The following is a 14,913-nucleotide window of genomic DNA, read 5'->3' on the forward strand; positions in this document are numbered from 1 at the left end:
GTTCTTGATCTAAAGCTTGCTCTGCCTGGTTCTCATTCCAAGCTCCTATTAACAAAAATATCAACATGGAGAAGAGGAAGCAAGCATTTAGTGCAGCTTGCCATTGTATTTCTATGCCACGTAGTTCAGTAAAGCTTTTACAGTCCCTTTTAACTGGGAAGACACTACTACTAATTTTAAAAATAATCTTACACTTCTACATGCTTTTCTGATGAAAATTTCAAAGTATTTTGGTGAACGCAGAAAATTATTTGGTACAGCAATCGTGCCGGGTTCCTTGTGCTTGAGCTAGTCTAGAAAGAACCAAGAAGGATCCTGCGGACAAAGCAAGCAACCAGATTTATAGCTGTGAGGAGGGATCCCTCAGTCCCACCTACAGCAGCTCTGCCAGGGTTGAGAAGATGGAGATCTGAAGATAACACTGCTAAAAGATCAGTCCTATAAAAGGAGGGTAGGAAGATGTCAGGAGCTAAAAGTCCAAAGGGTAGCCAAAGTCAGCAGCCCACACTGATAGTGGGAACATAAGGAAACTGAGACCACCCCTTTGAAGTACATCTAATTAAGGGGCCAACAGTAAGCAACCCTTCCCCTCCGCTCTTTATCCAGTGAATGCAAATGTCTAACTTCAACCTGTTAGGCCATGGTTTGATGATAGAGTAAATGCAGCACTATGGTTCTGAGCTGGATCAGAAATGTCAAGACTACGTAGCACAGTGCTGACTCTGGCTCTTTTTTGGGCTTAATTTGTTTAAAAAAAATGTTGACAGGCTAACTTGGTTTTGGCAAGCTTTACATCAAGTCAGATATCATCTGCCTGTGCTGCTGTGATGATGCCGTATCAGCTATCACCCATCTTCCTGCAGCTAATGTAAAAATACACAAACCACCAGCAATTCTGTGCTGGGGCTAAAATAACAGTGTGTGCCTGCATCTTGATCTGAATCAAATTTATATTAATGAGTTGATCCAACAATGTGCTGAACTGGTATTTACGATCCTTGACCAACAGCCTTGGATGCCTAATGTAATCTAGATAGTGTCAGTGTCTCCTTTTACGTGTGGTTTTGCATGATCTTTAAATCTATGTCTTGGTAGTTTTCTACCATAAAAAGATACTCTGTTTCGAAAGGGCTTCAGTATGCGTCTGTGCGTGCTCCTGCTGTTTACAGCTCCTGAAGAAAAAACTCAAACGCCAAACCTGTCGGGCCTGCTGGGTACGGTGAGCGACAATCCGGGGAGCGCATCCCCGTGGCCTAGAGAGGAGCGCTCAGCTCGCGGGCATGGATCCCACCTCCCGGGGGAAGAGACCGCTGCAACACCGCAGTACACCTTCGGACGGCCGCTCCGAGAACCTGAAAAAAGCCTCGGAAACCGCCCCCCGAAGCCTTGCTAGAGGCGCCTCAAGCCTCGCAGCAGCGGCCGGTGACAAGGGAGCCACAGCCGCGTTAGCCGCGGGCCGGCAGGCAGCATCCAGGCCGTGCCTGCCCGGGCGCTATGCGGCCTCACCGCCGCGCCGCACCCACCGCAGGGGGTTTAACTGCAGGGCCTGGCCGCACGGCCTCGGGGAGGCTTCTGGCCGAGCCTTTCCTGCCCGACCCGCCGGCGTCCCAGCCGACCCTGGCGAAAGGGCTGGGACCGCGGCCGTGGCGTCTCCCCGGCAAACTCCGGCGCTTCGGGCCTGACCCACTCCGGCCGCCCTTGGCCCCGCACAGGAGCCGGCAGCCGCTCTCCGGGGCCCGAGAGGGGCCGGGTGGGAAGTGTCACGGGAGGGGTCTGCATTTCACGGGGCTTTCCAGTTACGGGGCTCCTCAGAGCTCTGAATATCCCCCACAAAGGGCGGGGGCGCCCCGTCCTCTCTGCGCGGCCGGGAACGAGTGGCTCACACAGAACTGTTCAGCGCCTGCCCCCAACACCACCCGGCCCAAGCGGGCGCACGGCGGCTGCGGGGTGGGGGCGGCACCGGGGCGCAAGGCTGCAAAGCAGCCGCGAGGGGGGGAGTAAGGAAGGGAAGGAGAAGGAGGAGGCACCGGCCCCGCCCGCCCCTCCTCTTCCGGGGCGCCCGCCCTCCGCCCGCCCTTTCTCTCCGCCGCACCCGTGGGGAGCAGCTGTGGCCGGCGCGGCCCGCCGGGACCCGCCCCGCCTCCTCGCCGGGCACCTGCTCGGGGCGGAGCGGAGCGGCGGCGGTGGCGGCCGGAGGAGCGGTGGGAGGCGGCTCCGGAAGCGGCCCCGCAAGCGGCCCCGGCTGGCGGTGAGTGTGGGGGCTGGCGGCGGCCGAGCGGCCCCAACGGCTTCGGTAGGGCCTGGTGAGGCCCGGCGTGAGGGGCCGGCGGGGTGGGAGTCTGGCCCGTGCCGCGGGTAGGGTGAGGTAGAGCGGGAACCGGAGCCGGGTGCTCGGGGCCCGGCGGCAGCGGTGGTCATTGTCCCTGTCAGAGCCGCCTGCGCGCCTGGCGCCGGACGGGCCCATCCCCCGCCCGGGCGGCCGGGAAAGAGCGAGCCGAGCCCTGGGGGCTGCGCAGGGCACGAAGCTCCACCGCCCCCTGCTGCGCCCATGGGAGGGCCTGCCGGCCTGCTCGGCCCGGGGGCGACGGGGAGGTGGTGGGAGGCGCCGCTTTCGTTCCCCGCGCTGCGCCGGGAGGTGTTGGCCGGCAGCAGCGGTGCTGCGGGGACAGGAGGTCAGCGGGGATTCTGCTGAACCCAGCTTGGATCTGCTGATGCCTGGGTAGCTGGGAGCAGCGGCATCCGTAACCCGCCTCACCCCGAGTACGTACGTTTGTATGCACGGGTATGCACATCAACGTGTGTGTATTTTTTGGTACGATGCTTGTAGCTCAAGCGTTCAGCGTGGTTTGGGAAGGCTAGGAACAAAACACGGGGCTGGAGCGACAAGGCGTGCTGTGGGGCTGTCAGTGCCGTGCCCCTGTGTCTTGACTGTTCCAGAAAACCCGTGTTGCTATGAACCTGCCGGGTGAGCAGCATGGCAGAGCTGAGCAGAGCATTTTCCTCAGAGGTGAGCAAGGCATAAATACCAGCAGTCCCTGTTCCTAGTAATTTATATGTTGTCACACACAGATTTACACCAGTTAGCGTGCTTATAATAACTTAAAGCAGTACAGGTTTTGTATATCTTCATTTTAGCATGTCTTTGGTTTAGCTTAATATGTTTTAGGATTGAGTCAAACCAAAGTAAGATGAATTGGTGCTGATTTGACTAAATTTGTGTCTTTTGATACTTCTTTGGTTGGCTTAGTTGATTATGCACAATTATTCATACACATCTGAGGGGACAGTAAAATCTCAGGAGGGATCAGTGATAGTAGTCTCCTCACTTGGCTCAACTCCATCCAGAACAGCAACAGCTAATTTTTTTTGCAGTTCTTAAACACCTCAAGTCACTTGTAAATATAGTTTAGATTCCTGAATTACAAGTGTTTAAGACAAAGGCTACTCAAATTGCTGAGAGATTTTAATTACCTGCTTACCTTGTGTGTTTGTGGGCCTCAAGGAAAAGTGAGTCTTTAGCGAAAGTTTTATTGGGTGTGGATGGCTGGAGGAAGAGTGTGGAGGAGGATGCCAGGAAGGGAGGGGAAGAAATATGCAAAAGGCATGGAAGGATCTCTGGTGACGGAAGCCACGTTGTGGCAGGCTGTGAGACACAGGGCTGGGCAAAGAGGGACAGAGAACATGGATGACTAAGTCTTTTCCCTTGTTTTCATCTTTCCACTCTGAAGGTCTAATCAGAAGCTATGAGGACTTTTCTGGTATTTTTTTTTAATATTGGAGGTGAGCTGAAATTAATTAACTTCCTTTAGAGGCACACCCTATTATCCTGATAAACAGCTGTCTGTCTTAATGAGTGTCCACGCACTCCTCCACATCTGCCTTCAGCAAAATAACTGGTATTTCTGCCACTGCTTTTGTAAGACTGATCAAACCAACTCTCCTTCTGCCTGTGCCATGATGAGATGGGCTTGATTTTGGTGCAGTCTTGCCTTGTGGGTGTTCACCTGTTGGAAGGTAACTGCTGGTGTCGCAGCAAGCTGGCGAGTGATCTGGTTGCACGCAGTTAGGTTTGCTTTTCCTCTCAGGTGGCAGCAGGCGCTCGCTGTCTGTGAGGATGGGAGGAAATGTGCTGGGAGTCTTCCAGCAAGGGCTTGTTTCTCTGGTATGGCTGGGGAAGGTAGCCTGGACTACCCGGCCTCCTGGCAGCGCTGCTGCGTGGCCTTGCTGATTCTGAATAAATAAGGGGTTTCCTCTGTTTTTCTGGTGCTTTTGTGACTTAAGGTGAAAAAGCCAAGGTCTCTGTTATGGTTTATACATGTTGGAGAGCTTTCAGTAGGCAGGAAGTTGTTGTGGTTTGTCTCTAGTCCTAATGACAGGAGCGGATTTAACACACTTCTGGCATCCTTTTAGAAACTGGTAGGCAGAAGCGGCTGGGCTTGATGCTGTGACATTAAATGTGTCTATTACAGAGCCTTAAATTATAGGCCTTTCACACCTGTTATAGAAATGGCTCACCAATATGTTTATCGGTTGTGCTTTCTTTGTATTAAAAAAAAAAAAAAAGCGGTTATTGGAGAGTGAAATACCTAATTTATTATGTGATTCAGATTTATCCTGCTCAGTCTTTCCAAGTTGGCATTGTAATCCGTTTTTCTGCAAAGGTGAGGCATCGCCTGCTAATTAGTGTCATTAAATGGGTTAGTTTTAAATGAGAGCACCGTGAGCTTAAGTTACACGCTCAGTAGATCCAGTCAGTTATTTTTATTCTTTTGCTGAGATATGCAGGGACAGGGGAATACTTTCTATATATCCCAAGGAATTGCTTAAAATTCGTTTAGCGGTCCATTAAAAAGTCCCGTGCTTCAGCTAGGCCTGTGCTGTAATAGGTCTTCAATCTACTGGGGTATAAGGGGGATTGATCATTTTTATTTTTTTATATATATATTTTGTATAGCAAGCCAAGGGGATTGATGCCTGCATACTGCCACGGTGTGGGATGGTTGCCTCGCTAGTATAAGGTCTGGTTATCTGTTAATGATTTCAGGTATTGGGATACAACCTGTGTGGAGCCTGCCTTCCCCAGCTTCTGTCAAAGAAAAATGATAAAGCTGAGGAGGAGGGTAAAAAGTTGTCTAAAGCCACAGTGGCTGCAGTTTTGGGATGCCAGAAGGGACCCTGTTTCTCAGCAGGCAAACTGGGTTGTTGGAGCTCACCTCACTCAGGTCATGGAACGCTCAGCAGGAGCGTGGGCTTGTGGTGCTGCCTCCCGCCATCGCTGCCCACTGTTCCCAGTTGCAGCTTCTTGGGGAGGTGCTGTGGATCACATCAGGAAACCTGGTAAATATAGCATGGGATAAAGAGAGAGAAGGAAAGGAAAGGGGAAGAAAAATGAATAGCCCTGGTTGTGTCGTCTCCAGGCTGTGTTGCCAGTGCGACTGAGGCTGCAGTGGTCTAGGGGGGCTGCCAGACCTGCTACATAATATTTTGGATGTTTAAAGCATAACCTTGGAGATGTGGAAGGTGCTCTGAGAGTGACAAAGGCCTCGGAGAAGGGGTCTGTAATCAAAACCACTCATGGAATATTGGAGAACCATGAGGAAACTGAGGATGGAAATTTGGATCTCAGTCATTTGCATTGATTTGTTACCTGCTGTGTTGTCTAAAGAGGGAACAGTTTAGAAATCCCTCGGCTGAGTTTCATTTGCCTCAGCTGGGGTTTGTGTCCTTGAGTTAAACAGCTGTTCTAGCTCATAGTTTTCAAACCTGTCACATATGTCCTGCCCTGAGGTGGTGCACCTTGAGTTGGGAGTCACCTCCATGCACCAGCAGAGCTGTAGCTCAGCTCCAGGCACCTCTGTGGCGCCGGGGCAGCAGTGTCGGAGCATGGGGCAGGGTTGTGCTCTACACTTCATAACATCCTTCCTCCAGCCCATGCAGAGTTGGGGGTTATGGATGAAAGTGCCAACTGGGAGCTGTGGTTTTGAGGTTGAAGGTGTTTAGTAGAAAAAATAATAGGGAGAAATGGCCTAACGCAGCACTAGGAGCCTCTACCTGTGGTGATAATACCCAAGCCAGTGTGGGAAGCATTGGCTAAAGGAGATGTGAAGTCCTGTTGCAGGTTCAGAAACATTCAGGCTAGTTTGCTGGGAGGTGTTTCTCTTCTTACGCTCTTCCCTGGGCATTTGCTGTTGGAGGTGGTAAGATTTGCCTGGAAGCTGAATGGGCAAGAACATGCCAGGCTTGTGTCCTGCTTGGACGATGGATAGGAGCCACGTGGGACAGCCTTTGAATTGGCTATTTAACTTACTAGAAAAGTGTCCAGTTCTATACCTTTCATTTAATGGTAGAATAAATGGCTTTCTATATTGCAGGTTTTGAGATATCTACTTTTTTTATTTTTTAAAGTCTGGATTGCAGGTGAGCTTTTACTTTGATTGTATTTCTGTCAAATACTTGGCTGTCTTGGTATTGAGACTATCAATTCCTGGTTTCTCTATTCTGACAGCCACTGCAGCAATACATGCTCTGGCATTTCCCATGCAGCCTCTGGTTGATCCCCATCTAGAAGGCAGTCCAACGAAAAGCTTTCAGCAGCTCCTTAGCTTTTTGGGCAGTGTGAGAGAATAGTGAGCTGGCTAGACTTTGCAGCAAGGGTCAGCATCTGTCTTCATGTCTACTGTGTGACCCAACCTATGAAAGACTTGCTTATCCCTTCCTCTTCCAAAAGATTTGGGAGGCAGTGGCAATAGTGGTCGGGCAATCCCTTACAAAGGGATGAGGAATGACATCTCCCTTCATTACAGGTGAAATGACAATTGAAGAGCAGCTCCTTGACAGTGAGCACTACTACTATTGACCTGCCCTGTGTTTTGCGTTTAGGATGCAAATAATGTTGATAACACACTGATGTTTTAGTTGTTGCCAAGCAGTCAAGGACTTTTCAGCTTCTCATGCTGCCCTCCCAGTGAGAAGGAGGGGGGCATCCAAGAAGCTGGGGGGGACACAGCCAGAACAGCTGACCCAAACTGGCTAAAGGGATATTTCATACCTTATGATGTCATGTTCCATCTATAACTGGGGGGTGGGCTGGGAGGTGGGGCAGCTTGGGGTCTTGTGGAGTATCCACTTCAGGTGGTGAGAAAGTGTGCTGTTCATCACTTGTTTTGTGTAGTCATTATTATTATTATCTTCCTTTTTTGTCCTGTTAGGTTGTCTTTATCTGAACCCACAAGGTTTGTTTTTTTCCTTTTCCATTTTGAATTCTCTCCTCCATCCCACTGGGAGTAGGAGGAGTGAGCGAATAACTGTGTGGTTGTTTTAGCTGCCTCCTGGGTTAAACCATGACAGTGTCCTGTGTAAGGTTTCTTCCATCATCCACAACAAATGATGGAAGGCACCCAAAAGGCATGTAAAGCAGTCCACATATTTATGGTCTGTTTGCAGGAGAGTTACTTCTACTCAGTCTGTGCTCTGTCTGCAAGATTTCAGCTGTTTGGGGTTTGCTGGTGTGGGATTCTCTGCATTAGGAAAAGCTCCAGTTCCCCTCCATTCAGTTAGACGACAGCAGTCATTTGTGACTTCTTGTATTTCATGCTGGAGAAAGTCAAGGAGATTGAAGGTTGTTCTGTTCAGGAGAGCAAGTTGTTAAAAATTTATAGCCTTTCCAAAAGAACATGTGTTCAGATGGGCACATCCCATACAATTTCTGGTCATTTTCAAGTTACTTCTCTCAAGATACTCCTTTCAGGTTTGTAATACATATATACTAGAAGAATTTCGTGCTTGTCAAAGTGCTGATCTCTCAAGGGTGGAATCAAAGGAGAGATGGCAGCAGGCTTGAGGCCATTTCTCCTGAGAGGGAAGTTGTCTGATTTCAATTTCAAAAGTCAAGGAAAAGAAAATAAAAGAAATACTAAAGAAAGACTATAAAAGAAAAAGTATCTAAGCAGAGTTACTGATAACTCCTCCAATGAGTCACTTATTGTTGTAACGCAACGAACGCAAGCAGCACTGTGAACCTAATCATATTCCTTCCTAGTTAGAACAGTTCTTCAGTTTTCACAGTGACAGCATCCCATAAAGTGCAGCGGCAGGGGGGGCCTTGGCAAAATTCAGAACCCAGAGCATAGAAGTCCTGGCACCTCTGCGCCAACATGACTTGGCCTTTCAGAAGCGCAGCCTGGATGACTGACTCGGGAACCTTAGGGCCTTTACTTAATTAAAGCAATTCTGCTATGGTCAGGCTTGCTGCCTGGGACCGTCCTACGAAAAGCTTGATTTTGTTACAGAGCCATATTGCTGGCCTAGATAAGGTGATTTAAACCTGAATTTAGCAATGTGCGTACAACTCCTGTATAGATTACTTTGTGATTCTGGTGTTACATTGGGAGTCTTGATTGGGGTCGAGTGCCTGCTGCCTTCGTATGCTGTGATTGCATCTTGAATCTCGCTGTGAGGAAATTGTGTTGTATGGGTCACTTTTTAGGAGGCACATTGAAATGAACGCTTTCTTTCCACTAAACAAAAGGCGTGTCTTCACTGGAAGTTACAGGAGTCCTTTTTATCCTAACGCAAGATCTAGGACATGCTGTCACAGTCCTCCTCACGCTTTTAGTACGATTGTTTAGCCAGTCTCGAAAGAATAAAGAATCTCTGTTTACGTATGTTCAGTTTCTAGCTTGATTGTGTTGAGAGATCCTGACATACCAGGTTCTGTAGGATGGTTGGGTGGGGTTTAATGGTACTTTTTGTCTTTTTGGTGTTAACATACTCATTTGAAAATGAAGAATGAAGTTCAGAACTGAAGTGAAGGTAGAAGGCAGGAACTTGAATGTCATATAAAACACTGTCACTTTTTAAAGTTTATTAGAAGAGAGGGTAGTAGTGAATCTTTTAAACCTGTGGGACGTGCACCTCTTTTGTAAATGTGTTAGCCAGGGCTGCGTGTTTTTCCTGAAATACTGTTCAGTTTGGTAAGGTGTGTTTTTATGGGTGAGAAATGGGAAAGTATTTTGGCCACAATATTACTTTTGTTTGAAAAATATTTAACATGAGTACTGGCATTGGAGCATCATATTTAACTTTGGCTAGTATGATCTTTGAGTAAGCAAAGAGCCTGAAGTTAATTCACGCTATGCAGTCCTCAGATATATGCCTTCAGGATCTAAGAGGCAATGCTGACTTCATAATTGAAAGTTCAGGGAACAAATATTATACATTGTCTTTGGGATTGGTTGTGGTTTTCCCCACTATCCTTTGCAGCACTTCTTATATCTTCATGCCTTGTCACATGGAAGGATTTGTTGCAGAGCAAAAATGTTCTCATGGTGAACAAGAGACTTTTGAGATATTAAAAAAATAAATTCAAGAGGGTTTTCTCCAGAACTATGCTATTGCTATGTTTTGCATATAATTGTCTGGTTAGCTTAGAGTGCAACTTAATGAGCAGCAAGTGAACATTTCTAGAATCACTCTGAAATGTAGATGACTTGTCCAATGCCCACCTGTGTGGTAGGCATCAGAAGTATGCTGTACACTCTCCTCTAAGATACTGCTGCTTTAGCTATGAGCTAATCATACAAAAAATCAGATATAGCAAGGGGCAGTATTTTATTTGACCAGTTAGTGTGACTGGGAGGGAGGGAGGTGAGGCAAAGGGTCAGGCATGTGGGTGCACACATACTTCTCCAGGTTTCTTATGTGCTTTAAAGCTTGCTGGTTTTTCTCCCATTTCAATTTTAGTTGGTCAGGTGAAAGTTTTAGTTAAATTATTTGAGCACTGGGAGTGTTAAAAAGGCTGTGCTTGGCCAATCCAGACTAGATTTCTATCTCCATGAGTGTCTGTGAGTAAATCCTTACAGAAAATACCAGAGTGACATTGACCTGGGCGTATTCTTCCAGTGTCAAGTGACTGGTTATTCATTAATTTCAGAGCTGTTGATGGATCTGTTTTTAATTCTATTTATATTTCTGGCCTTTACAGCATCTTATGGTAATTAGGAGCTGTAGGCATGGGTATGTGGTCCAAATTCCAACTTTTAACCAGTTACCTGATAATTTCACTCTGCTTTAATCCTTGTATTTGCTAAATAATGAATAATCATTCCATTCCTATTCCCCAGTCACGTTACTGGTGAGCTGTATATCCTTTCATTATTTGTTTTCTGAGTTTCTAGCATTTTTTTTGCAAAGAAGAGCAAGAAGGGTAGATTTCACTGATATTTTTCTCATTCTTCTGTAGCTTTTGTGAGAAGGGATGCCCGGAGCTACTTCCAGGATTCAAGAGCAGTGCTTTCTGTCATAGTGCATCCACTGTATATTTAAATGTGTGTCTAGGTAGTAGGTTACTAACAAGTTAAGTATAAAAATGAAAAGTGATCTTTTGTACATGGTTTTATTTGAATGAAGCGTGTGATGATAAAACAGTTAAGACTTGATGGAGCAGTTAAAGCTTACAGGAAGACTGTGATGATGTAAAAATATCAGTGTATGTTACAAATTTGAAGCTCAGTATGAAGTTCAGAATATAACTTGATAGAAAAACATTTTTCTTTGTAAGCCTGACTTTTAAAGCTGATTGTCTATCCCCTCTCATCTATAGTATTTCATACATGCTAACAAGTACAGCATTTTTTCAGTTGCTGCGGCTTGCTTGTGAGATTATTAACATTTAAAAACGGAGTGAATAGACAGACAGCATTACAAAATGGAGGAAAAAGGGAGCAATGGCCAAATACTTAAATCTTTATAAAGAAAATAAGCTGTGTTCTAAGATCAGCAATTACTAAAAAAGTTACTTGCCTTAAAATGGGAACTAGAGGTAAAACATCCTAAAAATATGCCTCACCCCAACCTCGAAGCATCTAATACTACACTTGTTAAAATCAACTGTCCCTATTGCAATTTGTGGTGTGATTATGTTATCAGACTAGTAAATTGTGTCATTTTTACAGCTTCAAGAAATTCACATAAACACGTGAGAGAAGATGACAAGATCTAGATCTAGATCACCACGATGGAAACCAAGGTAAATATTTATCTGTAACTTGTGTTCTGAAATGTAGCTCTGTGTAAGGATTTATAAAAGGACTTGAAACTTGTGCAAAAGAACATTACATCCAGAATTGCAAATTGTAAAGTGTATTCTATAATTATAATTTGTTTTCCAAATTGAACAGCAGCCGCAATTTTTTTCCCAACTTGGGATTTTATTATTATGATTTTTATTTTTTTTTTTAAGCTGGAGGTGTTAAGGTGTTGCTGTCTGCCAGGAACCTCATTCAGCTTGCACATTTTGGGACTTGGAAGTACCTTAACTAGTTTGGCGCTTGGATTTTGTGCTGAAGGTTATTTTTACTCAAACACCACCTGGTGCACTTGATGTCTGTAGCTTACTCCTGTTTTGCCTCTTGGTCTACAGGGAGGGCCAGATCAACTGTCCAAAAATACTTCTTAGTTCAAACACCTCAGACTTTCTGAGCCTTTGGAGCTGATCTGCAAATTGATTTTTAGCACAGTTAAAGAGGCTTTGCAGCATAACGCCAACTGAAAACATGGGCGTCGGTGCCCTTTTTGGCCACTAGCCTAGTAGCATGTGTCACTGATGTATGTCACCAGAATAACATCCAGGTTACTTCATGCTATTAGTTACCTGCCTAATTTTTAGGACTTGCAATGCAAATTTTGAGATATTAAAACTAGGAGGCTGGAATACAGTTTTAAGCTTTCAACAGCTATTAGTGTGTAATATGAAACTACTTTTTTGCTGGTTTTGGGTTGCTTTTCTAAACAGACTAATTAAGTTGTGATGACCAAGGGAGTTTGTTGGATAACACAGAAAAAATTGTTTGGGTTTTTGTTTTAAATACAGAAATCCGATCTATTTCCATACTAGATTGATAGTTGTGAAAATGTCCTTTGAGTGAAGGGCAGGGAGGGAGGAATGCCCTCGCTCTCATTAAAATGCAAGCCTTACCCAGAACAACGTGGGGTGGCAGCAGCAGTATGGGTGCTCTTGAAGTTAGCCATTATGGTTTTATGAAGATCTGTGGTTCTCAGTTTGAAGTCATTTGCAGAAATGGAGCAAATAGTTATGCCAAATTGTATATTTGCAATATGTGTACAAAGGAAGTGATTTCCTTGAATTTTTTCAACTTCTGTTTTTCAATGTTTTTATTAGTGTATTGAGGGTGTACAGTGAGTACTTGAATACAAGCAGAACTGTTATGTCTGGGATTACTTTCTGGTTCTTGCTAGTGGCTTGTGGTGTTTTTTCTGGCTAAAAATTCTTAACAGGTTGCTTTCATTTGTGTAACTGTAGGTGAAAATGCAAAACTGAGTGATGCAATTGAATCTTTAATAGCAAAAGCCACAATAAGTGTGGAAGTGCATATGTACACAAGTATGTATGTGTACACGCAATTACACAAAAAGACCAAAACCTCTTTTTCAACCTTGGTCTTTCCTGCAGGAAAAAGCCTACCTGTGTGACATTGTAAATAGGATATTTGGGATATTTTATAATGTTTTCAATCAGTTTTTGGGGTTGTTTTGTCATGCAAAGAAAGCCTGAAAAGGCTTTTTTTTTTTTTTTTGCATTTCTTTCTATGTTTTTTTTTCTTTCCCTTTTTCTCTTGGCACTGAAAAAGATAGGGAATACTTGAGAAGTGTGAAAATGTGTATAACAGTTGTTTTCAACATAGTGGAAACTTCATATAGATAAGAAATTATTTTTAGTTTTAAATGAAAAAACGCGAAGAGAGAAAAATGATTGACATATTACTGTTTTCAGTGGGCATTTTTACGCTGAAAACTCTCAACAGAATAAAAGTAAGCTTGGCACTCTAGCCAGGCAAATGACACTTTGAATACCTTGGCTTGTTTTTAACTTTTTTACCAGTTGATTAAAATTGTGGACTAAACTTAGGGAATAGATGTTCTCATTAAGAAGTTGATTCAGTTTTATGGGACTGCTCAAAGTGGATTTTGTTTTTGCCTTAGGTCCTTATCTCCAGCATTTAGGAGTCCAGAGCACCATAGGCAAAGGCATGCTCATATTAATTATGACTGTGAATATAAAAGCTTTCGTAAGGACCCAAAGAAACCTATGCCTTGGAGAACAGACGATGAAAAATATGGACAAAGCAATTCCAGGTTTGCACCTCATAGAAATAACCACCAGAGAATATATGAACGTAGATCACCTTCACCAAACCTGAAAAGAATTCCCATGGAAGATAATTACAGTCATAAGCCCTACAGAACACATTCATCTGAAAGAACTGAAAGCAACAGGAGATGCCAGTTACCACCAAAATACTTGGAAATACCATATAAAGAGCATGATCGTCCATTTTACCAACCCAAAATGGAAGAAAGATACTTGTTTGAGCACTACAAAGTCACTGGAAACGAAAAAGGAATGAAACCTTTTCATAGACCATTAGGGGCTTCATGTAAACTCGAAAGAAAATGGCACGAAGATGACTTGAGGCACCAGAGGTTACATGAAGAGAAGTATGGTCAGTCACCCAGAAGAGTTTCTGATGAATTTACGGCAAGGAGCTCTTTACAGAAGAGGTATAGGAATAAAATAATTAAAACCTGGGTATTGTGGTGTAAAGCCTCAAGTGAAAGTCTGTTTTCATTATAGTTGAAGATATCCACCTTGAAACACGTTGGCCACTTTGTAGTTTAATTATGGGCGACTGGTAGTAGTGAAGTATTTGTCTTTTAAGTAAATCGTATTGATGGCTAGAGTATGAAAGGATAATATTTCCCTCTTAAGAGCCCCTGCACATCTGTACCTTGGCGTGAGGGATTATGGGTTAACTTGCCACGCATTCTGCTGTCCAACATTCTGCACATATAAGTTCTCGCTTTCTTCTCTAGTGCAAGTGTAAATTGCTTTATGTCAACACAGGTATCCTGAAGATCACGATTACAGAGAATATGGGCACACGTCTAAAAGGGCTAAAGAAATGGAGAGGTATGACGGTGGAGAAGTAGCAAGAAATTCCAAGTGGAAGCAAGAACGTTCTTTTCCACCCTACCAAGAAAAGGAGGAGCAAAGAAATCTGGGTGCCCAGTCCCACCGGTCGGCTGAAAGGGAGTACTCAGAGGGTTCTGTCGCAAAGATAGCCTATGAGTACAGTCACAAACGGCGCAGGCATCTGGATGGGGAAAAGCCTTTTTCAGATGATAGAGCTCAGAAGTATGTGAAGCAGGAAGACCAGAAATACGGTTCTTCTAAGGGTGCCCGGAATAGCAAAGAGTTAGATTACTGTAGTGGTGGAAGAGCGAGACGGACTGAAGAAGGGCACGTTGAAGTACCTGTTAAATATAGTTCAAAGAAGGGCTGCAATGCTTGTGTTAACTCTTCCAAAACGGATGTTGATCTGAGATCTTTTAAAAACAAACCGAAGGAAAGAGTAAGGAAAGAAGGGGAATTCAGGAAAAAAGTAAATTCCTCCGATAGCCAGCATGACTCCAGTCATACTGTTTCAGATCTGAAAATGTCAGATGTCAACTGTAGGAGGGAACGTCTCACAATCAAAGTGGATATGAAGAAAATGGTGACCAAGTACAGGTATGGTTTCTCCTCACCTCTTCTTCTTTCTTCCTGTCTCTTTACAGTCTATGAATATTGGAGGAAAGCACAGTTTCTTTTAAGAGGTAACCAGGACAAACTAAGGTTGTATCTTTTTGATTTTATTTCATTTAAAATGTTAACTTGCCCAGACTAGAAACATACAGCTTACCTCTATTCAAAACCAAACCAAACTCCCCACTAGTTCATTTCATGGTCATGTTGTAGGAAATCGAAAGAGCAGATATGCCTGATGCAAACCTGTAGTTAAAAGTTGTTTCTGATAAGTAATGTGTTACTTTTATTTAAAAACAAAAAATCAAACC

At 44.6% G+C, this 14,913-nt stretch overlaps 1 protein-coding gene across 5 annotated transcripts in view; it reads left to right on the plus strand.

The window, feature by feature from the left end:
• The first annotated feature begins 2,067 nt into the window (after window positions 1-2,067).
• Window positions 2,068-14,913, plus strand: part of BCLAF3 (BCLAF1 and THRAP3 family member 3) — a 35,793-nt gene continuing 22,947 nt past the window's right edge. For all 5 annotated transcript variants that reach the window (XR_008578693.1, XM_054837372.1, XM_054837405.1 and 2 more), the window contains exons 1-4: window positions 2,068-2,248; window positions 10,953-11,026; window positions 13,000-13,578; window positions 13,922-14,587. Coding sequence is in view for 4 of the 5 variants with exons in the window: in XM_054837372.1 (XP_054693347.1) it covers window positions 10,986-11,026; window positions 13,000-13,578; window positions 13,922-14,587 (1,286 nt within the window). In the remaining variant the exon portion in view is untranslated. The remainder of the gene's footprint in view (window positions 2,249-10,952; window positions 11,027-12,999; window positions 13,579-13,921; window positions 14,588-14,913) is intronic.

This window comes from Grus americana, chromosome 1 (assembly GCF_028858705.1).
Source record: "Grus americana isolate bGruAme1 chromosome 1, bGruAme1.mat, whole genome shotgun sequence".
Lineage (NCBI taxonomy): Eukaryota > Metazoa > Chordata > Aves > Gruiformes > Gruidae > Grus > Grus americana.